At 49.7% G+C, this 26898-nt stretch overlaps 1 protein-coding gene across 3 annotated transcripts in view; it reads left to right on the top strand.

Annotated features, from left to right (window-relative positions):
- MOCS1 (molybdenum cofactor synthesis 1) overlaps window positions 1-26363 on the top strand; it is a 28211-nt gene extending 1848 nt beyond the window's left edge. The window contains exons 2-11 of one of the 3 annotated variants that reach the window (XM_050787617.1): window positions 4872-4998; window positions 6316-6483; window positions 15961-16125; window positions 18340-18401; window positions 18748-18859; window positions 19168-19280; window positions 19797-19907; window positions 22185-22305; window positions 22836-22883; window positions 24797-26363. In XM_050787617.1, coding sequence (XP_050643574.1) covers window positions 4872-4998; window positions 6316-6483; window positions 15961-16125; window positions 18340-18401; window positions 18748-18859; window positions 19168-19280; window positions 19797-19907; window positions 22185-22305; window positions 22836-22883; window positions 24797-25557 — 1788 coding nt within the window. In that variant the 3' untranslated portion in view covers window positions 25558-26363. Of the gene's footprint in view, window positions 1-4871; window positions 4999-6315; window positions 6484-15960; window positions 16126-18339; window positions 18402-18747; window positions 18860-19167; window positions 19281-19796; window positions 19908-22184; window positions 22306-22835; window positions 22899-24796 lie in introns of all 3 variants that reach the window. The other 2 variants (XM_050787620.1, XM_050787618.1) reach the window with 2 other exon arrangements.
- The last annotated feature ends 535 nt before the right edge of the window (window positions 26364-26898 follow it).

Here is a 26898-nt window from a genome sequence, read left to right as displayed (position 1 = left end):
CTTGTTGGATAACTATTCTGTCAACTCACATTAAATCCTGGACATCTCTTAGGGTTATCTTCAGCAGACTAGGAGTTCCCGAGGGCTGGGTGCACCTCTGCCTTTCTATCCCCACAAGCGCTTAGCACAGGGTTGTGCAGGCAGTGGATTCAGCCAATAATTGTAGCTGCTTGAAACTTCGAGTCCCGTGGCATAGTAGACCACACTGGACAGGGAGTCCCATGTTTTCACTTGACAGTTTCGCCTCCAATTTCACCTGGCTCCTGGGGCTGTCACTTCCCTTTGCTTCATGTTTATAAAATAAGAGGGCTGGGCCAGCCCATCGTAAGATAGGGGAGGGCACAGAAATCTGTCTTGAAGAGACTCTAAGGGGAAGCGAGTCTGGAAGTGGATCTGTTCTGCTCATCTCTAAAGCTTGCCAGTTGGGGTGGGGACACCTTGAACCCCTTCTTGCAGGGTCTGTCTCTCCCAACACGCCCACACAGGGCTCTGGTAGTCTGGTTTGGGATGGGAGGTGCTTGGAGAGCTAGGATGGAAAGTCACTGGACATTGTTTGTGTGGCAGGGTGAGGATGTGAGGGAGAGAAGTGAGGTGTAAGTGGGAGCTGGCTGTATGGAAAGGTGGCCGTGAGCTGAGTTCAACAACAGGTCGAGTAGCTGCTATATATGGAAAGGGGTAGTGTGTGGGTCAATGGGGAGGTGGGTGGAGGAGACACAGCGACCTGTCAGCCTGTGTCTGAGGTGGCCCAGACAATCTTTGCAGGGTTCAGCCCCGCCTGGGAGTGCTGTACCCCTCTTTCTCCCTCTGAGGCTCCATAAGGGCTTTGTTGGGCAACAATGAAGCCTGCTGCCTGTGGTGGGGGAAGCAGGGAGAGTGAGTCTAGGCAAGGCAAAGGCACCCAGCTGTTCAGGGGGCCAGAAAAAACAAATGCTGGCTAGGGGTTAGGCTGCAAGGAAGTGGGTGTGGGTGAAGGTAGGAGGAGTACAGCAGGACCTGGTGAGGGAGAATGAGGGGGAGGAGGGAAAGAGGGCTCTTCAGGGGGTCATCTTGACTTCCAATCTGCCCAGCTCCTCAAAATCCATGTTTCAGCGAAATGTGACTGTCCTTGTCAGAAGCCATAGGTGTAAAGACGTCACACTTAGGGTGGGAATGAGGGGAGGGGGAAGGAGAATCAGGCTAGGCTAGGCTCTTTGCTGGGTCCTCTCATTTAAAAGAGATTAATTTTAAGAGGCCCTTAGTATACATCATCCCAATAGCAGGGTAAATCAGTGCCACTGATACTTAGATTCGGAATGTGCTTTTTTTCTCCTGAATAACCCTGCTGCTCTGTTTAGACTTTGGAGCTATGTGAGGGCTAGCCTTTAGCAGTCAAATAGATGCCCAAGATTAGTGACTAGTAGAGGAAGGCACCTTGAGGGCAGGGTCCCGCTTTAACGCCTTTGTCCCACCCTTCCCCACCCCCTTCACCCCACCCCAATCTGCATTGGGTAGACATGAGATGACCAGTAGTGTCTGGCAGGCTGCCTGGTGCCTGCTTATTAGCACACCAGTATTGGTGGTCCTGGGGATGCTCAGACCCCACGTGGGTGGTGTGGCAGCAGCTTTGGCCATCTGCTGTTAGTAGGGTTGGAAGGCCAGGATCTTGGAAGGGAAGGGAAGCTGACAAACTAGAAAAACTGATCACAGCACACAACGGTGTTCCTCCACGGATCACTGATTGGAAACTTCTGTGCCAGGAACTCCTCCAGTTGAGTTAGGTTGGATTATTATTTCCACGGCATAGATGAGGAAACTAAGGTTTGGAGAATTTAGGTGACTTGCTCAACAGCTAGACCAGGCTTGTAATATAGGCTCACCTACTCCAAATCCTGTGCTCAGGACCACAACAACTCGCCCTGGATTCAAATAGCACCTAGCGCTTGGCGTCACTAGGCTGATGGTTCTCAGCCCTGGCTGCACAGCTGAGGCACTAGGTTAAGCTAGAATCTTTGGGACGGGGCTCTGTCATCAGTCCTTGAAGCTCCTTGAGTGATTTTGATGTGCTGCCAGGGTTTCAAACCACTGTACCAGGTTAAACCATTTTGACAGTAGAGACCAGCCGGGAAATGATTACCCCCATGTAACTGGGTTTTGCATATACGACCTTTCTGTTTAGGGACAGGACTATTTGTTCATGTGATTCAAAATGTACCAACATCCTGTGCTAGACACTGGGGATACTGAATCAGGCAGGATGACTTCTCACAGAGAGGAAACAGGCCGGGCCAGGCTGGGACCCTGGGAATATGATTCGTTTAGGGCTTCCTACTACTTCTGGCATGTCCCAGCCCTCCTGAGCAAGCAGAGTTACTGTCTACTCTCCTGTAATTCCCTCTGAATCTTGGGCTCCTTTGACTGGTGGTGATATTTTTTTCCTCCAGGAGATTTAAGGGACAGGGAAAAAAGTAGAAGAATGAAAGTAGGGCATGCAGTGTTAGAGGAGAGAAGATGCAGGAATGAGGCTCGTTAATATCTAAGTAATGAGTTTGCATTGCTGGCAAGGTGAGAGTGTGTGTGTTTAGGAGGCCCGATTCAGAATGGTTGGTACATATAGGGTCACAAAAGTTCTTAAAAGTGAAATCTGACCAGCCTCTCCCATTGCCAGAACAAAAGCACTACATTCCATTCTTTTTTCGAGAGAGTCTCGCTCTGTTGCCCAGGCTGGAGTTCAGTGGTACAATCTTGGCTTACTGCCACATCTGCCTTCTGGGTTCAAGCGATTCTCTTGCCTCAGCCTCCCGAGTAGCTGGGATTATAGACTCCCACCACCACACCCAGCTAACTTTTGTATTTTTCAGTAGAGATGGGGTTTCACCATGTTGCCCAGGCTCGTCTCGCACTCCTGACCTCAAGTGATCTGCCCTCCTCGGCCTCCCAAAGTGCTGGGATTACAAGCGTGAACCACCACACCCAGCCCCTAATTCCATACTTGATTGCTCCATCACACTGCTTGCGCTCGAATTTCTGCTGAATCACGCTCCTTGGTCCTCTCACCTCCCAATTATTTGATGTATTTTGACTCCTCCCCCATCCAGCCACCGCATCCCCCCAACATGTTAAGACTGGGTTCAGTGGGGTATCTTGGCAAGTGAAGAGGCAGAATCTGGGGTGACTAACATGACTGAATTGCAAATAGCTGTTGATGAAAAAGAAGGCACAGCACGGCAGTACATCCAGATTCCCAGGTATCTCATCTGGACTCTGGTGGCTGATGGAATTCTTGATTATGGAGGGCCCCCGCCCCACCCCTGAGGCTGTCTGTGGAAAGGCAATGGGACGAGTTTGAGTTTTCTCCGTCACACCGCAGGGAGGGAGGAAGTGACTGTTGTGAGTATAGCAGACTGCAGTTAGAGAAGTGACTGCTGCTTACTCCCCACAGGATGGTGAGCAGGGCTTCTCAGAGGAGGTGGGAAATTCTCCTGGGATGGGTAGAGTGAGGAATGTTTTATGGGCCCAGAAAATCAAGAGCAGCCTCACACACACTCTCATGTCTCTTATCTTTGAACCATTCAGTGGCTCTTGACCCAGTCAAGGGCTGCCGATGAGAATTACCTGGAGAGGTTGAAAACATAACAGCTTCAGAGATCCATATTTAGTCAGTCTCCACTGGAATCTTTTTTAAAGTTCTCCAGATGGTTCTAATGTGCAGCTGGAGCTGAGGAACTTACTGAAGCAAATACTTCTTCCTCCTAATGTAGGCATAGTTGTGCTGGACCTCTGGAGGGCCGGAGGCCTTCTACTCTCCATCATAATTTTAGGTGTTCACCTACCATCTTCCAATACCACCACTACCACCCGGCCCCCGTCTTTACTCCTAGCAAGACAACCTTAGCCTATAGCTGTATTCTTATTTTACAACTGGGAAAGCAGGCCTGGAGAAGTTAAGGGACTTTCACAGTGTGCCAGGTCATACCTGCTGCAGAAACCAGGGTTTCTTGTCCCCATTCCAGAACCTTGTCTGTAGATCTCATGCATGACTTCCAGGGTTGTGATTTTTTTTTGTCTCAAATATTCTAGAGAAGTGACTTCTACCCACCCTAGGTGTCATCCTCCCTATCTTCTTAGACTCTCTCTGTGTGATAGAAGGGAGGAATTTAGAACCTGGAATCCGAAGACCTGGATTTGAATCCCGCTTCTGCCGAGGGTGTTCTTGGACCCCATCCAAGCCTTAGTTATAATAATCCCGTGTGGAGTGGGTGTGGGAATGAAACAGAATGTTCTTTGGAAACTTTAAGATGCTTGGTAAATGTTACTTCCTTGGAGCAATTATCTCATCAGCATCTATCAGGACCCAGGTGGTACTCTCCAAGGACTGATACGTCAAGGGGAGATGGATCAAACTAGTTCAGACTTGTACATGGGAAAGGGTGAAGCTGGCTCGCTCCTTTCTCTCTGCAGGACGGGTTTGGGCCTTGCTTGTGGCCTTCAGCAGTGTCTTCCCATTTATGCGCGAATGCTGGAGATCATGGGTGCACAATCCTTTTTTTTTTTTTTTTTTTGGCACTGGCTAGAGTGAAGAATAAGGGCTAATAGATTCCCCCACACCCTTGCTTCCACATTGCTGCCCAGCCAGAAATCCTCCCAGCAGAGATCACCACCCGCCCCCCCCCACCCCCGAGCTGAACACTTAAGGGGTGGGTCTTTCTCCTCAAGCTCATTTTTCAATGAGAGGGACAATCCTAGCTTCCCCGACATGGCAGAGCCCAAACATGTGGAAGGGTTAGAAGCTCCGCACAGATGTCAGAATAAGGGAGGGGGCAGGTGGTTCTCCTTGCGCCTCTCCCCAGCCCGGTAGCAAGGGCCCATGCTTCCTCCCTGCCCTGTCTTTGCAGGAGCTGTCCAGGCGGAGGCAGTTCCTGCGGGAGCATGCGGCCCCCTTCTCCGCCTTCCTCACAGACAGCTTTGGCCGGCAGCACAGCTACCTGCGGATCTCCCTCACGGAGAAGTGCAACCTCAGATGTGAGTCACCTTCCTGGGCCCCATCTGGGCTGGTGTCCCTCTGCCCAAGCAGCCTCTGAAATCTCCCCGTGCCTGGAAATCCTCCTGAATCCTCCAGTTCTGCTTTCTAACTTCCTCACCCGCTACCCCTTGCTTACCAGGCCAGGTGGGCTTCAGGGGTAAGATAGGGGTCAAGGCTGAGTTGTATGATTGTAGAAGCTGTGTCCTACTTGGGATTAGATTTGAAAACAGAAATGCAGTTGGATTTAGAATTAAGATTGGGTCTTGGACCTCTCAGTCTTCAGGGGTCCTTCCTTCTGTTTCCCTGTAGTTCCCGAAGTCCAGGACATGACCAGGGGTGGGGTGGTGGACATTATATAAACATGTGAAGTAGACAGCCATGCCCATGCCAGCACTGCTGACTTTGGAGGTGCCCCTGTCCTGTGACAAATCATCCAGGACCAGGCTGATAACAAAGAGGCCTCATTTCATAATCCTTGCAAAGATTGCTCTGGACCTGTAGCCACTGCTGGAGGGACTTCCAAAGTTGATCTTCCTTCTCTTTTCCTTCCGTCCCCCTTTTCTCCGTCCCCCTTTTCTCCGTCCCCCTTTTCTCCGTCGCCCTTTTCTCCGTCGCCCTTTTTCTCCGTCGCCCTTTTCTCCGTCGCCCTTTTCTCCGTCGCCCTTTTCTCCGTCGCCCTTTTCTCCGTCGCCCTTTTCTCCGTCGCCCTTTTCTCCGTCGCCCTTTTCTCCGTCCCCCTCCGTCCCCTTTTCTCCCCCGTCCGTCCCCCCCCCCCCCTCCCCCTTTTCCCGTCCCCCCCTTTCCTCCCCACTTTTCCCCCTTCCCCCCTTCCCCTCCCCCCTTTTCCCCCCCCCCCTTCCTCTTTCCCTCCTCCCCACTTCCCCCTTCTACCCTCTTTCCCCCCTTCCTCTTTCTGCCTTCCACCCTCTTTCCCCCGTCTGCCTTCCACCCTTCTCCCCTTCCCCTCTTCCTCCCTTCCGCCTGCCCAGGTGCACTCAGCCCAGGAAGTGAGGCCAGGCTCTGCCCTCAGCCTACTTCATCTTTAACCCATGCCCTCGGCCTCCCACTGAGGGATGTTATGGCCAGATTGTGTGTGTTGGGCATAGGGAAGGGTGTTAATGTTTTAGAAATGAGAAAGGTCAGGCCTGGGGAGATGCTGGTCTGGGGTTTTTTCACCTCAGGTTTAGTGAGGTCTCTGCTCATGTCCAGATGTGTTTGAGAAGACTGGCCTGATGGAGAGTTGGGGAGTGGAGGCATCACAGGGCTATGGCCATGCCTGTTTCCTCCCTCCACATCCCCATTCATCCTTCCTTCAGGTCAGTACTGCATGCCCGAGGAGGGGGTCCCGCTGACCCCCAAGGCCAACCTGCTGACCACAGAGGAGATCCTGACCCTTGCCCGGCTCTTTGTGAAGGAAGGCATTGACAAGATCCGGCTCACAGGCGGAGAGCCGCTCATCCGGCCAGACGTGGTAGACATTGTGGGTGAGTTGGACGAAAGTCATCGCCATTCCTCCCAGTGCCGCCTCATCCGGCTGGACACTGATGTCATTGTTAACATTGGCAGCTGACATTCATTTAGCACATGACACTCACTTGGTCCCTCAACACATGCTGAGACAGGTGCTATTATTCTTTCCATTTTTGATGAGAAAATGAGGCTTAGGTTGAATAACTTGCCCAAAGTCATGAAGCTCGCAAATGCCAGACCTCAGTAGCTTGTTGTCACATTGAGACCAAGGTCCTCACCAAGAGGCCCACGTGACCTGGCTCTTGCTGACCTCCATAACCCTTGCGGGCTTCTCCACCTTCCCCCTGCTTCCCATTCATGTGGCCAGGCCTTGACACGTGCTGTTCCCTTTGCTGGGAGCTCAGGGCGCTCTCCTCGACCTCATTCAGGTCTCTGTTCACATGTCATCTCAGCAAGGCCTTCCTCGACCATCCTGTCTAAAGTGCATCCTCATGTACTCACACCAGCTGCTCTTTCCCAGAAATTGGCAAGTTATAGCAGCCAAATCTGGGCTGACATGTGTTTTTGTCTAACTTGCAAACTGAGTGTTTGTTTGTTTGTTGTTTGTGTTTGAGATAGTCTCACTCTGTCGCCCAGGCTGGAGTGCAGTGGCACTATCTTGGCTCACTGCAACCTTCCACCTCCCAGGTTTAAGTGACTCTCCTTCCTCAGCCTCTGAATAGCTGGGATTACAGGCATACACCGCTATGCCTGGCTAATTTTTGTGTTTTTAGCAGAGATGGGGTTTCACCTTGTTGGCTAAACTGGTCTCGAACCTGACCTCAAGTGATCCACCCCCTTCAGCCTCCCAAAGTGCTGAGATTACAGGCATGAGCCACTGCATCCTGCCATGGTTTTTATATTCCTAAATAATGGGGGGAAAAAATCAAAATAACATTTTCCACCACGTGAAAATTATAAAATCCTATATGTTCAATATCTGTTAATGAAGTTTTATTGGAATATAGCCATGCCCATTCATTTACATATTGCCCGTGGCTGCTTTGGCAGAGTTGCTTGGTGATGACAAAGACTGTGTTGCAAAGCTGGCCAGCCAAGTAGAAAATATTTACTATCTGGACTTCTGCAGAAAAAATGTGGCAACCCCTGTCCTACCCACTTACCCTACTTTGTTTTGCTTCATAGCATTTATCTCATCCTGGCACTGTGTGATTGGGTTGTGTGTTTGGTTTCTTTAATTGTCTGTCTCCTCCATTCACTGGCGTGAAAACTCTCGGGTTGCTAGAGCAGGTTTTGTTTTTGGCATCCAGTACCGTGCCTGACACATGGTTGATGCTCCCTGAGATTCACTGAATGAATGGAGACTGGGTCAGAGTACAGTCTCTGCAGTATGGCATACTCCTATTTGAGTCTCCACCGTGCATCTTACAAGCAGCGTACCTTGGGCAACTTTTAAAAAATCTGTTGTAAGCCTTGAGGCAGTGATAGTACCTACCTTATAGGGTTGACCTGAGGAGGAAATGAGAATGAAATGCCCAGCCTGTGGGAAGTGCTCTGTAAAGGTAGCTCTAAAGGGCCTCTTGCCATGAACTCTTTCTAAAACCCAAGATCAGGAAAGAGACCTTTGCTCATGTAATTATAGGTGGTGAAGTCAGGGGTATGAGGTTCCATGTTCTTGATTGCTGCCCGCTCCAGCTGCTTTGGACAGGACCTCCCACCCCTCAGCTCTCTGGCTCAGTAATTGTTCGCTGGAGTACCCTCTTATGTGCCTCATACTGTGCTGGGCACATCAAGGTGAATGAGCACCGGCACTTCCACCCATGGTCCACTGGAGGAAGCAGCTGCTGTATAAGGGGAGCCTAGGTGCTGTGAGAGTCCCGAGGAGGGGCCCAGGTCCCCCTGACAGCCCTCTTCTCCCTCCTGCCCCATGGCCAGCTCCCTTCAGCCCTGACTGGTCACTTGGCCTGGGATCCTCTGTCATCCTGTGCTGGCTGAGCTGGCCCAGGCAAGCTGACCCCTTGTTCCAGACAGCTCTTCAGGGCTAAAAGGCAGGCTGGCTACCAGGAAAGGGCTGAACCTGCTGAACCCAGCTGCTTGCCAGGCCCTACCCCCTCATCCAGGCCACTTACTCTGCCTGGCACCCGTGGGCATGGGCCGCCTTGTGCTAGGACCTGTGAGAGAGCAGAGGGGGTGAAGATCACTCACTGGTCAGGGAGGTACAGGATGGCTGAGCACAGGTATGAGGACTGGAGGCTCTCCCCGGAAACTCCAGCATGCACAGTGGGAAGAGCGGGAGCCGGGGAAGTTGGTAGCTCTGTCCCCATTCTGCCACACTCTGGCTGGGTGAACTTGTGCAGGTTCCTTCCCCACCCAGGGCCTCAGTTTCCTCAGCTGTGGCTGAGCCACTTTAAGAATGTTTTCTGCTGTGATATTCTGTGGTTCTTGGTCCTGGCTGATGGAATGGGATGGGCAAGGGATGATCACCACGTAGATACTGCTTAGGACAAGGCCCCGCCTGCAGTGACCTGCTTCTGAGGATTTACCTTCTGCCTCCCAGGGGGTGGGTGAAACACCTCCCCCGCCCCTCCCCCAATGCTTCAAAAAGAATGGCGGCTGCACCCTCTGACTTCCTGTGGTGCTGTGTCTGCGAGCACTCTGACATCTCTCAGGGGCTAGCCTCTGATCTTCCCCAGAGGAGCTGTTTCAGAGCAAAGCAGCCTTGAAGGGCAGGGCAGATGGGTGCTGGCAGAGGAGGGAGGGACAGAGGAAGAGAGGGAACAGAAGTCAGGGCCAGGATGTTCACGAACACCTGTGCCCACCCTCTCAGGTGAGGGTTTTGAGGGGCCGCTACCTGGAGGCAGAGCAAAAGGATTGCAGGTTTCAGTTTCTGCCGAGCCTGAGGCCCCGTTCACCTCACTTCTCTGTCTGAAGCTCTGTCAGACTTTGAGAGGTGCTGCAGAACACCCCATGGGAAGGGTTTGGGCCCCTCAGCTCTCTGGCTCCCTCTGCCAACCCTTGCCTCTCCGGCACTTCTCCACCCTGCTTCGTGTGTAGACAAAGTCCCATGCCCCTTCTTTTCAGCTGGGATGGGTTTAAAGCACTATCTTGGTGCAAAAGTTACGGTGGGTTTTGCCATGAATAGCATTGTCCCATAGAGCATGGGTGTCCTATCTTTTGGCTTCTCTGGGCCACGTCGGAAGAATTGTCTGAGACCACACATAAAATACACGAACGTTAACGATAGCTGATGCGCTAAAAATTCACCAAAGAATCTAATGTTTTAAGAAAGTTTACAAATTTGTGTTGGGCCACAAAGCCATCCTAGGCTACCTGTAGCCCGTAGGGCACAGGTTGGACAAGCTTGCCGTAGAGCTTCCCAAGATGAAGGAATGTTCTGCATTGGTGTTGTCAGATATGGTAGCCACTCATAGCTCTTGAGTGCCTGACGTGTGACTAATGTAACCGAGAAACTGAATTTGTATTTTACGGACTTTCATTCATTTAAGTAGCCTCATGTGGCCAGCAGCTGCCGTGCTGTACAGTGAAAGTTAGGGTCTTCCAAAGTCAGGAAGAAGGAACTAAGTGCACAAGTACTGCGAGAGTGTTGGAGGAGTTTGCAGGGCCCTTGTTTTCCATCCTAACTTCCCGAACGACTGGCCACTGCCAGATGAGCTGGACTTAGCTTAAGAATCACTCATTGGGGAACAGCAGACACTGGGACCTACTTGAGAGTGGAGGGTGGGAAAACGGAGAGGATCATAAAAAATAACTATTGAGTACTAGGCTTAGTACCTGGATGATGAAGTAATCTGTGCATCAAACCCCCATGACACAAGTTAACCCATATAACAAACCTGCACATGTACCCCTGAATATACAAATAGTTGAAAAAAAAATCACTCATTGCTGCAGCTTCTTCCTTTCCTTTTTCTTTCCTTCCCTTCCTCCCTTTCCTCCCTTCCCTTCCCTTCCTCCCTTCCCTTCCTCCCTTTCTTCCCTTCCCTTCCTCCCTTCCCTTCCTCACTCCCTCCATTCCTTCCTGCCTTTCTTATAGAGTATAGCTTGATCTCACAGCTTAAAGCCTACAAGAGGCTTAATGTAATGGAGAGCCACTGACAGATTGTGAAAAGGGGTAAAGCATTTTGTTTTATTTTTGATGGGCTCCAGTTGCATAGAATTAGGTTAAATCATCCTTGGTTCATGAGATATTGTCATCATTGATCCCTGTATGACTTGCTTTACTTTATTCATGTTAATTTATATATTTTACTAATGTTAGGGGTTCCTAAGGAAACCCACTATACCACCAATTATTTTGGCAATAACTTTTAATTACCTATGGGGCCTTCCCTATCCTGTACCCTGCCCCCACCCACTGCCTCCTAAGGTAAGAATTCCTCAGTTTTCTATTTATCATTTCCTTGCTGCCCTGTCACCCCTTTTTCTTTTCTTTTTGTTTTTTGGAGACTGGTTCTAGCTCTGTTGCCCAGGCTGGAGTGCACGACAGCTCACTGCAGCTCAACATCCTGGGTTCAAGCGATCCTCCCACCTCAGCCTCTAGAGTAGTTGGGACTACAGGTGCACACCACCACACCCAGCTAATTTTTGTATTTTTTGTAGTGACAGTGTTTTGCCATGTTAGCCAGGCTGGTCTTGCACTCCTGAGCTCAAGTTATCCTCCTGCCCTGGCCTCCCAAAGTGCTGGGATTACAGGCATGAGCCACCACACCTGGCCTATTCCCTTGCTTTTTATTTATTTATTTATTTTTATTTTTTTATTTTTTTATTTTTATTTATTTATTTATTTATTTTGTTTTTTGAGACGGAGTCTCGCTCTGTCGCCCAGGCTGGAGTGCAGTGGCGCGATCTCGGCTCACTGCAAGCTCCGCCTCCTGGGTTTACGCCATTCTCCTGCCTCAGCCTCCTGAGTAGCTGGGACTACAGGCGCCCGCCACCGCGCCCGGCTAATTTTTTGTATTTTTAGTAGAGACGGGGTTTCACCGTGGTCTCGATCTCCTGACCTTGTGATTCGCCCGCCTCGGCCTCCCAAAGTGCTGGGATTACAGGCGTGAGCCACCGCGCCCGGCCTCCCTTGCTTTTTAAAAAGTAGATATAGTGTTTTGAACTTTGAGTGTCATGCTGTGTGTAGTCTTTCGGGCTTATTGGTTTTGACTCAAGTAAAACGCACAATGTTATACAGAGTTGTAGTTCTTTTTTCCTCTGTGGTCTACTGTTACATTATGTGAATGTACCCTATTTTCTCCTTTTAGTGAGCATTTGAATTGGTTCCAGCTTTTTTGTTGTGGACTGTTCTGCTTTGAACATTCTTGTTTTCGTTAACATATTTTGGTGTACAATTTCTCTAGTGGTGGAATTGCCGGATCATAAAACGGGTGAATGTTCAACTCTGGAAAACAGTGTGGCATTACTTAATAATGTGGTTGTGCCAAATACACTTTGACTAGCACTGTGTAAGAGATCCTGCCAAATGACCTCCCAACACTCAGTATTATTCTTGATATTTACCAGTCGAACAAGTGTAAAATTGTACTTCATTGTGGTCTTAATTTGTATTTTCATGTTGAAGAATGAAGTTGGCATCTCTTTATATGTTAATTAGCTATACATATATATGAAATATCTTTTATTGGGTAATTCCTGGTCATGTCTTTTCCCATTTTTCTATTTGGTTCTTTGTCCTTTCATATTTATTTGGTACAGGTTCTTTATATATGTTGCGAATCTCTCTTCCCAATCTGAAAAAAACAAGTTACACTGTGTGTAATGATTTTTTTTTTTCTTTTATGGCTAGTGTTTTCATATCTTGTTAATGAAACACCTAACCCCAGATCAGATCACCTACCTTTGTTCTCCACTAAAAATTTTAAATTTTGCATATAGGTCCTTAAACTATCTGTAGATGATTTTAGGGAATTCAATGTAATTTTTTTCCATATGGATAGCCATTTTTTTTCTAGTTCTTTATATTGAACAATCCTTACTTCCTCCACAAATCTGCCATTCTGTAAGTATTGATCTGTTTCAGGTTCTACTTTGTTCTGTTGGTCCATTCGTTAGTCTCTGCCAATACCAACTGTCTTAATCACTGTAGCTGCATCAGTCAATTATCTGATAGGGCAAGTTCTTTTTATTCTTTTTCAACAGTGTTTTACATACATAAGGGTTGGCCATGTAAATTTTAAAATCAGCTTATCAAGTTTTTTTTTTTTTTTTTTTTTTTTTTTTTTTTTTTTTTTTTTGAGACAAAGTCTCACTCTGTCACCCAGGCTGGAGTGCAATGACACGATCTCAGCTCACTGCCACCTTCACGTCCCGGGTTCTAAGTGATTCTCCGGCTTTGGCTTCCCAAGCAGCTAGGATTACAGGCATGTGCCACCACCACATCTGGCTAATTTTTGTATTTTTGGTAGAAACAGGGTTTTACTACATTGGGCAGGCTGGTTTCAAACTCCTGACCTCAAGTGATCCACCTGCTTTGGCCTCCCAAAGTGCTGGGATTACAGGCATGAGCCACTGTGCCCGGCCTCCAGTTGACTTTTAATCTAGTTCTTTGGGCAGTTGCTCCTGATTTCTTCAGTAAGGGGATAATCAGTGATGATGCTGAGGTCTCAGTGGGCAAGGGAAAGAATACAGCTTTCCTTTATCTACTCACATTCTTTGCTCATCTTCATCCCCTAACTCATACCATTTCAGAACACCTAGCCTTCTTAAAGACTTAGATTGTTAAGTTCTTAGATTCCTAGGTTCTGTGTTTCTCCAGGGTTGATTTGGTAGAAGTGAACAACCACTGCTAATTTTCCTAATTGGCAGAGCCGGAGTGAAGCTCTTTCCTTTTTCAAATAGCTTTTATTTGTAAACTTTATTTTTTTTTTTTTTACAAAAGTAATTTATGTTTATTTTAGAAAAGCAGAAAGAATGTCATTACAGCCTGTTTGTAACCACTGTTGACATTTTGGTTTGATGACCCACCTGCCATTTTACTCTGCATCTCGTATTTACTATTTTTTGTGTTTACTGCATCTCGTGTTACTGTTCTTTCTATGTAATATAGTGTGTGCATTTCCCTACACCCTAATGTATGATTTTACAGAGTCATTTTGGGTTGCATAATATTCCATCCTGAGAAAACATAATTTAACCAGTTTGCTATGGTTGGCTCTCTAGATTATTTCCCACTTCCCTTAATTATGCATTACTCTGTAATGAACATCCTTGTAGGTAAATGTTATTCACATCCACAATTACTTCCTTAAATTCTTAGTGGAATTTCAGGTCAAAGGCTTTAAAAGTTCATGTACAACTTCTCTCCAGAAAGATTATATGATTTTATTCTTACACCATGAATGTGTGCATTCCCATGCACCCCTACCTTAAACTGATGATGAATTTTGTAATATTCTGCCTTTTCTAATATTTGGCTTCACTTGAGCACTTTACTGTTGGTTTCCTCTCTCATGCAGAGCTGAGCTGGGTCTTCATAGAGACATACGTTTACATAGCTTCTTGGAAACAACTGGTCTGGTGGCCGGAAGGGTGTAGTCAGTGGCACTGTCCATGTAGCAGAGGTCAGTTAAAATCCAGGGGGAGGGGTGTTTGTGTGTCACCTACATTATAAAAGAAAACTTGTTCATTACAGAAAGAAATTTTACCTATAAATAAATACAAAAATCACCTATGATCCTACTGATCAAAGATAACTGCTGTGTACATTTTGATGGCTTATCTTTTCTCTAGATCTTACTGGATTTGAATGTGAGCAGGTATGTTTCTTCAGATTCATTCTTCACATTCTTTGGTCTTTTGTATCCAGCTCTTTTTAAGAATGCCTTTGCTGAATTTTCCAGCTTGTTCATTCATTCCTGTGTCCATTCTGCTTCTCAAGTTTTTTCTTTTTGTAACTGTATATTCTTGAATTTTCAAGAGCCCTAATTAGGGTTTTTTTCTTGGTTTATTGTCAGGATTGAATATTTATCCCAATGAGGATATTCCCTCTGCTTTTTAAAAGAATTGTCTTCTGTTATCACTGTTCCTTCTCCTCCTCCTTTCATTCTTCTATTTGGGGAACTGGTTGTCTTTCTTTCATGCTTCCTCCTTAAATGTTTGATTCTTGGCAGTGTACTCAGTGCCCGAGGTCTCTGTTGGCCTGCCTGGTAATGTTTGTTTCTGTGAGTTGCTCTGAGGTTGTGGAGAAGGAGTGTGAGGTGCTGCTGAGTGTCACCGGGACTCAGGCCTTGCCCCCGAAATGGTTTGGCTGTGTCCCCACTCAAATCTCTACTTGAATTGTAGTTCCCATAATCCCCACGTGTCATGGGAGGGACCCAGTAGGAGGTGAATTTAATAATGGGGGTGGTTGCCCTCATGCCATTCTCATGATAATGGGTTTTCTTGAGATCTGATGGTTTTTATAAGGGGCTTTTACTGTTTTGCTCAACATTTCTTGCTGCTGCCATGTGAAGGACATGTTTGCTTCCTCTTCTGCCATGATTGTAAGTTTCCTGAGGCCTCCCCAAGCATGCTGAACTGTGAGTCAATTAAACCTCTTTTCTTTATAAATTACCCCGTCTCAGGTATTTCTTTATTAGCAGCGTGAGAAGGAACTAATACAGCCCCGTGGCCGGCTTGAGTGTCTGCACTGGTGCTCTATCCTTGAGGCAAATGCTTCTGCTGCCTTCCCCTGCCGACAGGGAAGGATGAGGCCAACCTGTCCAGCTCCTTCAAATATAACTCCCCTGTTAGACAACCTCCCTGACATGCAGTAGGACCCCCCTGCTCCTGTACATGTGACTACTAAGCTGCCTGCACATTACTGTCTCCCTGTTTTTACAGAACCTTCTCCTGGGTGCACTTTGAGTTGTGGTCTCTATCCATCTGATCGGTCCCATCTGCTTTCTCTCTTTCTGTACTTCTTTACCTTTCTGGGCTATCTGCAGTATTCTTTCTTACCTTCCAATGCTATTATGGATTTTTAAAATCCCTCCATTATTTCTAGGGATATTTGGTAGAATGGAGCTATCAAATAGCACTTAATTCAAACACTTTTATGTTTCCATTATACAGAGTATCAAGACCTGTGTAGTACTTGGTTATTAAGAGCAGAGTCCTGAGTCAAGTACACATGGATTTAAATGCCAACTCTTCTTACTGTGTGGCATTAAGCAATTTTCATAATCTTTCAGAGCACCTCTTATCTACTAAATGAGATAATTGTTATTGTGAGGCCTCAGTGAGCTAATGTATGCAAAGCCCTCCACAGATCACCTAGCACAGGGCACTCAATGCTTAATCTTTTCATTATTTTTGCCAGTTTTGATTCTTAGCTTTCTTTTTAAGTTAGGTCTGGTTAATATAGGTCTACAGAGAGCCTCTTTTCCATCCATCTTGTCTGGACAAAGAGTTTTGCCTTCCAGCCCTTCTCCCAGCCTCACCAAAAACAAGCAAGCAGTCTGACCCCTTTCTTGCTGTCCTTATAGCCCAGCTGCAGCGGCTGGAAGGGCTGAGGACCATCGGTGTTACCACCAATGGCATCAACCTGACCCGGCTGCTGCCCCAGCTTCAGAAGGCTGGTCTTAGTGCCATCAACATCAGCCTGGACACCCTGGTGCCTGCCAAGTTTGAGTTCATCGTCCGCAGGAAAGGTGAGTGGATGTGGATGAGGCGGGTGTCCCTCCCAGGGCCCGCACATAGCTGGGGAGGGAGGGCCATTGCTGAGCGAGGGACCTGGTCACTTCTTGTTGTCTGGGCTATCGGTAAGTCAAAGCACTTATTTCTCACCCCTCATCCTTGCCAAATGTATGTCAGAGACTTTGGGGGTCAGACGCTAATGACTTAGGGTGACCAACCTCCCCACCGCCCCAGCCCCAGTTTGCCCAGGACTTGAGGGGGTTTTAGAATGAAGGACTTGAAGTTTTAAAACCAAGACAGTCTGTGGCAAACTGGGCCGAGTTGGTCATTGTACGACGAGCTCTGAAGAAACATGGGACAGCCCAGGGTGGAAGTCGCTGCCCTAGGATGCCAGGATCTGGGTATGTGCTGCCGGGTGGGGTTCCCTCAGCAGTCCCCCATGGTTGTCCCTGTGCCCACCTGGATATAAACCCCTCCTATGCACCCCCTACTGCAAGCACACCCACACCTTCCACTCAGCTGCCTCAGGAGGCCCGAGGTAGAGAGGTGGAGCCAGCCTCGAGCTCTGGGTCACAGTAGACCAGTGCCTGGCTTCCCCTTGGCATGGACCTCATGGTGGGGCAAAGGCTCTTCAGGTTTGGATACCCTTTGATATGAGGGAGGGGGGTACATGACTGAGGACTCTGGAGGATGAGAGGGATGGCAGGGAGACCCAGATCTCCTTCCTCTTCCTTGGAAACAGCTTCCCCACCACCTTCTTTCCTTCCTTTTTACAAACGGGGTGTGATGCCTTGCTTTAATACCCTCCATGTGCTGAGGAAGCACTCATGGTGTCTCCTTCCTCTATGGAGGGCTGCTCGAGATGCCGTGGAGGGGACAGAAGACACATGAGACGTTGCCCTGGCCTTACAGGCTGCTAAGGGCGAAAAGATGTCATTCCACGGGACAGCCTTTGCTGGTCTTGTGATATTGATTAAAGTGTTACAGGGAGGAAGAAAGAATTCCTAGCAGGAGAGAACTAGGAGGGCTTCAAGGAGGATGCATGTATGCTGGCCTTGAGGAACAGGAGGGTTTGAATCAATGGCACATACTCTGAGGGGGAGCAGGAGTACAGAACCTGCAAGGGCTCTGTGGTGGGAAAGCGGGAGGTGGATCTGTGGGCTGTACTGCCCGCATACACGTTCTCCCTTTTTGTCTCTCATTTCCTGGCACATGGATTGGAGACATTGGATCTTCCCTCCCATTCATATTCTTTTGTCCACCATCTGCCTTTGGAGGGGAGTGTTTTAGAGAAAAGAAAACTTATAGTTCTAGGTTATTCTAGCAGCATTATTTTTTTCAAAACTATACGTTTTTTCCCTTTACCCTCTCACTGAGCAGTCTGAATATGCTGCAAGGAAACCATGGAGGCCATCTCTAGGCACCCTGTCTCACAGGTGACCACCAGGCTGTGCAGGCTGGGGGTGCTGTAGGGGACCAGGATGCAGTAGGTGATCAAGTGATTTAATGCATGAGAGAACTGGGCAGTGAAGTCAGCCTGGGGTCACATTGACTGTGGTTAATGATTATTGAGACAAATAATCGCTTACCAGCCCTGGAACAGCACCTGTGCGTAGTAGGTGCTCAGAGAGTATGTGTTGAGTGAATAATTGATGGACTGTTGAGGAGAAAACACTGAAATGGGAGTAGAAAACCTGCATTCTGAAAGATGGAGCCATGGGGCTTTGGGCAGGGCATTGCCTCTCTCTGGGTCAGTTTCCTCCTGTAGACTACAAGAGGGTTCAGCTAGATCCAGGGTCAGCATGCACGGCCCACAGGCCACATCTAGCCCCCTGCCTATTTTCATGTAGCCTTTGAGCCAAGAATGCATTTTACAGATAACATTCAAAATCAGTTAATGATAGGGAACATTAACTATGAACCCCATTTAAGCAAAATACTGTCCCTACAAAAAGAATTGCATTATTGTATCCCATTTGTATATCTGTTTTACAAAACGTTGTACTCAGTTATTACTACATTTTGAATTTAATCAACACTTTGTGACATATACTTACTTGGATCCTCAATGTTGCCTCTTGGCTTGCAAAGCCTATGGTATTACTCTGGCCTGTTTCAGAAAACGTTTGCCAATCTCCAGACTAGATGGGCTCTGGTGCTTTTCCATGGGGGTGTGGGGGAAGAGGAGAGAGGACATAAGTTCCTGGATCCTTGTTTCTCCCTCCCAGGCTTCCACAAGGTCATGGAGGGCATCCACAAGGCCATCGAGCTGGGCTACAACCCTGTGAAGGTGAGATTGTGCCCCCACGGTAGATTCCCGACTTCCCTCCACACTGCCTTGGCCTTCCCCTCAACGCCCCCTGGCCCACTTGAGAGCCCTCAGCTCTGGCCAGCATGGCTGAAATACGTGCACCCTCCCACCTCTTCTCTCCCTGCTGGTCCAGCCCTGCCCACCCTCGAGAGAAACGAGAAAATCAGTGACCCCTTGGAATCCCCTAATCTAGAGAACTGGAGTGGGAGAAGCAAGGAATGGGTCCCTGAGTGGAAGGCCTCAGTGAGTGCCAGGCCCCCAAGGGTCATCTCCACAAAAGAATGCAGGGGGCACAGCCCTCTTGGTCCCCTTGTTTCCTGGCCAGGTGAACTGTGTGGTGATGCGAGGCCTTAATGAGGATGAACTCCTGGACTTTGCGGCCTTGACCGAGGGCCTCCCCCTGGATGTGCGCTTCATAGAGTACATGCCTTTTGATGGTCAGTGACCAGGGACGGGTGGGGGAGGGAAGAAGGGATTGGGCCTGCAGGTCGCGCAGGGTGGCTCACCTGCTGGGTATGGCTGACCTCAGGGGCGGTGGGTCTAGGATTATGATGGGCTGTTGGTGGCTTCTCGGAGTCCACTGTGGATGTGATTCAATCCACCAGTTTTAGGCAGGGCTCCCGTCTCTCCCATCTAAGAGGCTGAGAACTGATTGCTATGCTATGGCAGGGGATGGACTCAGACCCCGGGGCCCCTTCAACTCTTATTCAGAAGCTCCCCTTGCCTTCCCCCAACCCAAATACAGGCAACAAGTGGAACTTCAAGAAGATGGTCAGCTATAAGGAGATGCTGGACACTATCCGGCAGCAGTGGCCAGAGCTGGAGAAGCTGCCAGAGGAGGAATCCAGCACAGCCAAGGTTAGGGAGCAGGAGGGTATGGGACAGGCCTGGAGGAAGGTCGTGCCTCCACCCGAGGATGGAGAGCTAGTAGGGGGCTGCCCTGTGGTGGGGATGCCGTGATGTGGGATGGTGCCGTTTAAGCAGGAAGCATCAGTGCTATCACAACTGCCTCCCTGTTTCATGGAGGAAGATATGGGCTCGGCTAGGGTGGGGGGCTTAATAACGTGTCAGAGGACACACTCCAGGAAGTGGCAGAGGGGGGTGCTCGTCCCTCTTCCACACTGACTTTTCTAAACATGCTGCCCACAGGTCCCTGCCTTAGCAGCTTTTATTAGGGCAAGCCCAGTGTAGGTCAGCCCATGGGTCATCCATCCTACCAGAGTCTTCTATCACCTGAGGGCCTTGGGTGGAGCTTCACATGGGGTCCTCTGGGAGTGGGTTGAGGAGTGGAGGTTCTGATGTCATGGAGTGAAAGACTGGGCTCAGTAGCCCATCCCCTCCACTGCCCTTTTGCTCTCACTGTCCCCTGCCCAGGCCTTTAAAATCCCTGGCTTCCAAGGCCAGATCAGCTTCATCACGTCCATGTCTGAGCATTTTTGTGGGACCTGCAACCGCCTGCGAATCACGGCTGACGGGAACCTCAAGGTGAGCATCCCCTCCTCCACGGGGACCCCTTGCCACCTCTGTGTTCTCGTATCTCCTCCCACCTGTGCTCCCTGATTGGAGAGGAGGCTGGCAGTGCACGTAGGTGTGGTTGGTGCAATGTCAGGTTTGGGGGCATCATGGGAGCAGCAGGTGAAGTTGAACTCATGGCCCCTCTGGAAATGTCACCCTGATTCCTTCCTTCCTTCTGTGGGGCTCTGAAGTAGCTTCTGGTTTGTTGGGAGCTCCTTTCCAGCTCTCATGGAGAGCCGAAGGATCCATGTGCATTTTGCCTGGCCCCCACCATGGTTAGCCCCTTCCACTAGGCCAGGGGCTCAGCTCTGAAACCAGAAATGGATGTTACTCATATCTAACAAGCATGTCCTGTGCATTTGGCCCTGTGGGGGATGTTGGAAACCCCTCTCGTCAGGGCCATGCAGACTCGCAGGCAAGACCAAACAGAGGCAATGTGTGGCAGCACGCGAGTCCTTGCCACACGCGTGGCTGGATAGGTGGTGAGGGTGCAGGGCCTCAAGAGCACTACAGACCTCAGTGAGCCTTGAAGAATGGGTGAGGCAGAAGTGGGGAGGCGAGGGCACACACATAGGGTTCACACTGGTTGGGTACGCGAGAGCAAATTAGAGTCAGCTATAGGAAGAGTACATTGTAAAAGGCTCTGGTTCAGAATGTGTTCTGTGGACAAATAGTGTGCTGTGTAAGGTTCCTGAACAGGGGAGACATTCCCCATATATGTTTTATAAACTGCAGCCTGGGTGTGATGACAGGAAGACCAATTAGATGGCCATTCAGTGGTTCTCCAGATATGTTAGAGCGTGAATTGAAGGGAAGGAAGACTCAGAGCTTGGTAATGTTTGTGGAAGGAGGGGAGGAAGGCATCGTGTTAGCTGGAAGGCCTTGGGATCTTTTACAATAGTGGGAGGGTGATGATAGTGGGTGGTTGGATTTAGATGCATCCAGTTTGAATCCAAAAGGAACCATCCAGCAGGTTGCTGAAAAGCTTGGGGGTTTTCTGGGCTGGAGATATGGAATTGACTTGGACTACAGGTGGTATCTGTATCTGTGAGGTCTTGGCAGGAAATGGAAGGTGGGATTCTGAAGAGAATGTAATGAAGAAGCTATTTGTAACATAGGATTAAGGGAACCAATAAAGGATATTGAGGTACTTGGGACCAGCAGCAGCAAAGTGCTGTTCCCACTTAGGAAGGGCAAGGAGGGGGGCATTGATGTCACTGGGGCCCAGGAAGGGCTGGAGCCTTATAGGAGAGGCCACCTCTTTGGCACTTGAGCTGTGCAGAGAAGCAGCTGCTGCCAGATGCATCAAAGCAGGGAGGAAGCAGGGGAGAAATGCCTCAAGATCTTTCTTTCCCTTTACCCACTGATCTCCCAGGCAGGAGCCACCTGGAGTGGGGGCCACTGGGTGACGTCCACAGGAGGAACCTCTTTGTTGCAGAGAAGGGAACCTGGAGACTGGCTGGGGAGTGAGGCATGAGGAATAACCGGCATGATGAAGCAGTTAGACCTATCCTAGATTTCACTGGTATCTTCTCCAGTGGTCTCTGCCCTCAGAAGCTTCTCAGACATTCTCTGTGGCCACAGTGCCTTGTGCAGAGCTGGCACAGAGTAGACACTTTGTAAGTTTTGGTGGAAGGATAGTAAGTGTATTGATTTCTGGGGCTGTCTCATCCATTCTTCTTACAGAAGCTGAGAAGCATTGAGCGAAGTTTGACCTTAAGTTGTCATGCCTAGCAGCCCTCAGCCGAAGCTTCCAAGCAGTGATCAGACTCAGATAGGTACAGGGCAGGCGGGTGATGTCCACAAGGGACTTGGAGGGGCTGAGGTGAGATGGGATGTGTGTGCCACAACAGGGAGTAGGAGACTTCCAGGACACACACAGCTCCAACTGATTGGGGGCCATTCTCATGGTGATAAAGAGGCCATTCCAGTAAGTGTCTCAGAAGGTACAGATCTGGATTTTTACATGCTATCTCTGTTGGCATCTACTCAGTTTTTAAAAAAATACACTGAGGGGAAGTATGACTGTAACTCACAGGTATTGGGAAGTGCAATGTTGCATCTTGCTCTTCTAGCCTCTGACCTCCCTACAGCACCTCTGTCTCTCACCACTGGGGGCCCTGCCATGGGAGGTCTGGGCCCTGGTGTTCCTCCCGGAGGGAGGACCAGGGAAGGAGTTAGCTCCTCAGAGGCCAGGAGGCCAAGGCTCAGGGGTAAGGAAGGCATATTGTCCTCACCCCCACGTAGGTCTGCCTCTTTGGAAACTCTGAGGTATCCCTGCGGGATCACCTGCGAGCTGGGGCCTCCGAGCAGGAGCTGCTGAGGATCATTGGGGCTGCCGTGGGCAGGAAGAAGCGGCAGCATGCAGGTAAGGGCAGGGTGGGGAGGGGTGGCCTGGATGGTGAGTGTGGGCCTTGTCCCCGGGAGGGAGGTATAGAGTTGTGGGATGAGATGACCAAGGAATACCTAAGAGGAAGCTGGCAGGAGTCAGCATCGTCCCCACTGCCACTCACTCCTGTTGGCCGTCTGGCCTCAGGGTGCAGTGATGCTTGTCCTTCCATGGGGAGATGTCATAGCAGAGGCTGCACAGGAGAGGGGACCCCACATTCTCTTGGGCTCTTTTACTGGGTGGGGAGACGGGGGTATCATTGCTTCTTTCTCACCCCACGTGTGGCCTTCTGTTGAGGGAGAGCAGGGTCCTGATGTCCACTGTTCTTTGGGCTCAGTCTTGAGCGACCTCGCAATGCACATGTGGGGGCCTTTTGTCAGGGCGCATATAGCTGAGTGCATGTGCTTGTGGGCTGTCGAGCGCGTTCGTTTCAGTGAACTCTCCTCTCCCCACCCTCTCTCCCCCCCTCCCCTGCTTTCCTCTCCCTCCCCATCTTTCCCTCACCCCAGGCATGTTCAGTATTTCCCAGATGAAGAACCGGCCCATGATCCTCATCGGTGGGTGACCCATCAGTACGTAACCACTCACCCTTGTCATTTGGGGATCCCGTGGGGTGGGAGCCGCGCCATAGGCACCCCAGCTCCTGCATTTCATGCTGATTTCTCATCCTTGTTTTTCTTCTATTCCTCCTTCCTGTCTTCTTAACCTTCAAGGTTTTACTGTTTCTTCCCCCACTGTTCATGATCCCCCTTTTACTATACCTGCCACAGAAATGATCCTTCTGTCTCACCAGAAATCGGAGCAGGGGGATGGTCTGCCAGATTTAATGATCACTAAGTTAGTGGCTCCCTGAGAATTGAAATCCTGGTTAAAACAGAGGCCTTTTCCTCAGCTCGAAAATCTCCCAGTTTGGATAATGTGACAGGTGTCCTCTGTAGTACACACTGATCCATGCATGGTGTATCTGGACCATTAGCCCCTACTGGTGGGTGTGTGGCCACACGTCTGTGCTGGGCAGATCTTGAGGTAGCGAGCTAATAATGTTACTCACGTGTAACATGATGTAATGATGGCCAAGACCTCAACTTCCCAATTCCTTAGCTCTCAGGAGCATCTGCATAGGACATATCATCGTGTATGTAGGATGTTTCAAACAAAAGCCCCCTGGTTTTAAGTCCTTATGTGGTCTCCTAGCTCTGGGGGCTGGGCTGGTCACTGAGGAGCTGTAGGGTGGCTGTTGCCCCTCTGGCATAGTGCCCAGATTAGAGCCGGTGAGGTGTTGACCCTTTGCTCACAGTCAGGTCTGAGCCCCCTGAACTGTGCCACTAGAAAAGAAAAAGCAGGGGGAAGAAAAAAGATGAGAGGAAAGATCCTTTCTCTAGAGGTTGGAGCAGAGTGAGCTCAGTGGCCCAGCGGAAGGCAGGCTAGAGACAGCCCAAGGACCATCTTTGCCCACTGGCTGCCCGGGAAAGCAAAGGTAGCTCGGCACTGGGAAGATTCTCATCTCCTCTCCTCCCACCCCTAGCATCCAAGTCCTCTTGTTGGGCCCTGACCCATGCTGAGGCACCTTTATGGCCTTGATAGCATCTCCCCAGAAGGGAGGCTGCCCCTCTAACATTGACAAGTCTGGGGCTTAGAGTATGTTGGGAAGTGGGAAGCTAGGGGAGCATTTGCTTCATACTTTCAGAGATATTGGGTAACGAGTCTGCTTTGTATACAACCAAGAGTTGCCTAGGACTGGGCCTCTCAGAATTTCACGTGCATGTGAATCACTGGGGATTTTGTCCTTTTGGATTCTGACTTTGGATCTGGGGCGGGATTCTGCATCTCTTGTGAGTTCTCAGGTGGTGCTGGTGCTGCTGGTCCATAAGCCAACCACCCTTTGAGTAACAAGAGCCTGCACAGTTCCCTAGGCCCTCTGCACCATCTGAATTAGCCCATCAGTTTGTATGTGCTTTTGATGTGCTTGAGGGGACTTGAAAAAAAATGTAAGTAGGTAACATATTCCCTTTATTGTCTTGTCTGTAAACTAAGTGGTTATATTAACTCTTCGTGGAGAATGTGAAGATGAAAATAAGTGTAATTGGTAATTTAGAGTGAGACCTAGCTCTAGTTTTAAGAAAACGAAGGGACATTCAGAGGTCATGTGATCCAGGCCTCAGCTCGGTGCTGCTTGAGAGAACTTAGGAAATGAGAAGGGTTTCATGAGGAGGAACCCTGTGCCACCATGGCACAGCAGTTTCTAGAAGGGCTGTTACCCTGTGCATCACCGGGTGAGAAGGGCTGTGAACTTGGACTCTGGGTGCCATCTATCTCTGGATCTTCTACTTTGTCTTGTCCCACTATGCTTTTTGTTCTTCATTCCTCTTTCCCCGGTGTGAAAGAGAACTTGAAGTGGGATAGGGAGAGGGTGTGGGAAAAAGAATCGCCTTTTAGACTTAGTCTTTCTTCTTTTTTTCTTGCCTTGCAGAGTTATTTTTGATGTTCCACGATTCCCCACCAGCCAATCCAAGCATTTCCTCCTGGGACCCCCTCCATGTTCAGGGTCTAAGACCCAGAATGAGTTTCTCCAGCCAGATGGTCACTTTATGGAAAGGATGCAGGGTCCCCCAGGCCCTTCTGCTAGTCCAGCAGCGGCTGGGGTCTGGCTGCTTTCAGAGACACTACACTTCCCGTGCAGACTCAGATGCCAACTCAAAGTGCCTTAGCCCAGGTTCCTGGGCTCCTGCTGCCCCCTCAGGACCCCAGTTAACCTCAGAACAACTAACTCATGTGGACTCGGAAGGACGGGCAGCTATGGTAGATGTGGGCAGGAAGCCAGATACAGAGCGGGCGGCTGTGGCTTCAGCCGTGGTCCTTCTGGGGCCTGTAGCCTTCAAGCTTGTCCAGCGGAACCAGCTCAAGAAAGGAGATGCCCTGGTGGTGGCCCAGCTGGCTGGAATCCAGGCAGCCAAGGTGACCAGCCAGCTGATCCCTCTGTGCCACCACGTGGCCCTGAGTCATGTGCAGGTGCAGCTGGAGCTGGACAGCACACGCCATGCCGTGAGGATCCAGGCATCTTGCCGGGCTCGGGGGCCCACCGGGGTGGAGATGGAGGCCCTGACCTCTGCTGCAGTGGCCGCCCTCAGCCTGTATGACATGTGCAAGGCTGTCAGCAGGGACATTGTGTTGGAGGAGATCAAGCTCATTAGCAAGACTGGCGGTCAGCGGGGGGACTTCCATCGGGCTTAGCACCTGCCCTTCTTACCCATGGCCCACCCAGACCTGGAGCTGGGATGCAATTTAGGCTGAAGGAAAGATGTCAGGTTCCTTTAATCACAGTCACTGTTTACCTTGAGCAGTAAATCCGAAGTCAGCCTGCTCTACTACTAACAGGCCTGCTACTAGATGATCTCTAATCATCTAGGTGGGGCTTCCTTTCTATAGGGAGGATACCAGCAGGCTCTTAAGCCTTCCAGGACACTAAGGTCATGGGAGCAGGACTACAACAAGCAATGCTAGATAACTGAGAAATCATGTTCTTTGTGGACTATTTCAGACAACCAGTTTCCGACAGTCCAGCCCAGAACTTTTCCTTCTCCTTTTGGGTTCTCTCTTCTCCTACTTTCCTGGGGAGAGACTAAGGGCTTATTAAGCAGAGGGGCCCACTTTGAGGAGAGCAAAGCACAAGTTTGCCTGATGAATGCATCCCAACTTCTCCCCAGCAGCTCTGCCTCCCTGTCTGTGAAGCCGCAGCCCTGCCCTGTCCTGACTTCATCTCTCCTTCTGCCCAAGTCTGTGTCCCATCAGACTTGCTCAGCTTAACAGTTGCCCGGTCCTGCTGGCCCCCTTTCCTCAGGCCTCCCTCCTCTGAAACAGGATGTGCACACGTGGGCCACAGCCCTAAGGACTCCTCCCGGACTACACAGCCCACACCTGGCCCTGCTCACGGCTGTTCCACCCACCCCTCTTCGTTCTGGAGCATATCAGGGAAAGAAGAGTTGACGATAGATTGCCTTCACCCTCACAGCGCACAAATAAAGCTACGATGCCAACTTCTTTGCAGACACAAGAATGAAGACTGTGTGTGGGTAGGGCACTGGGCTGCTGCAGTTTCATGGGGAAGGGTGCACCTATCAACCCTATCCCAAGACACATTTCCCTGGGGGAAGAGGAGGAAGGACCTGGAAAGGCCTAAGGGCATATTCTCTGTATAGCCCCACTGTAGGAGAATAAAGTGGAGTGGGGGTGGGGGGCCATAGAAATGGACCATCTAAGGGAAACTTTGTCAGGTGGTGGCCAGGGGTGTTCAAAGCTCATTGCTTGCATCACCAGCTATTAGAGATCAGATAGGGCAGTTAGAGGGTCCTGGTTCTCACATCCCCAAACACATACTGTTCTGGCCTGCTGGGCTCTCTAACTTGGTTGGATGTCTTTGAGTCCTCAGTGGTGCCCCCTGCCTGCCTCCCCTCTGCCCTATGCCAAGGTGTGCTGGCAAATGTTTAACAACCAGCTCTCTGGAAAAGACAATTTCTGTGATATAAATACTCCCATGTTGAATAATTTCAAGCTACCAATATGTCAAATGGCTTG

This window comes from Macaca thibetana, chromosome 4 (assembly GCF_024542745.1).
Source record: "Macaca thibetana thibetana isolate TM-01 chromosome 4, ASM2454274v1, whole genome shotgun sequence".
NCBI lineage: Eukaryota > Metazoa > Chordata > Mammalia > Primates > Cercopithecidae > Macaca > Macaca thibetana.
Note: the sequence above shows the minus strand (reverse complement) of the source record. Positions and strands in the feature narration are given on the sequence as shown.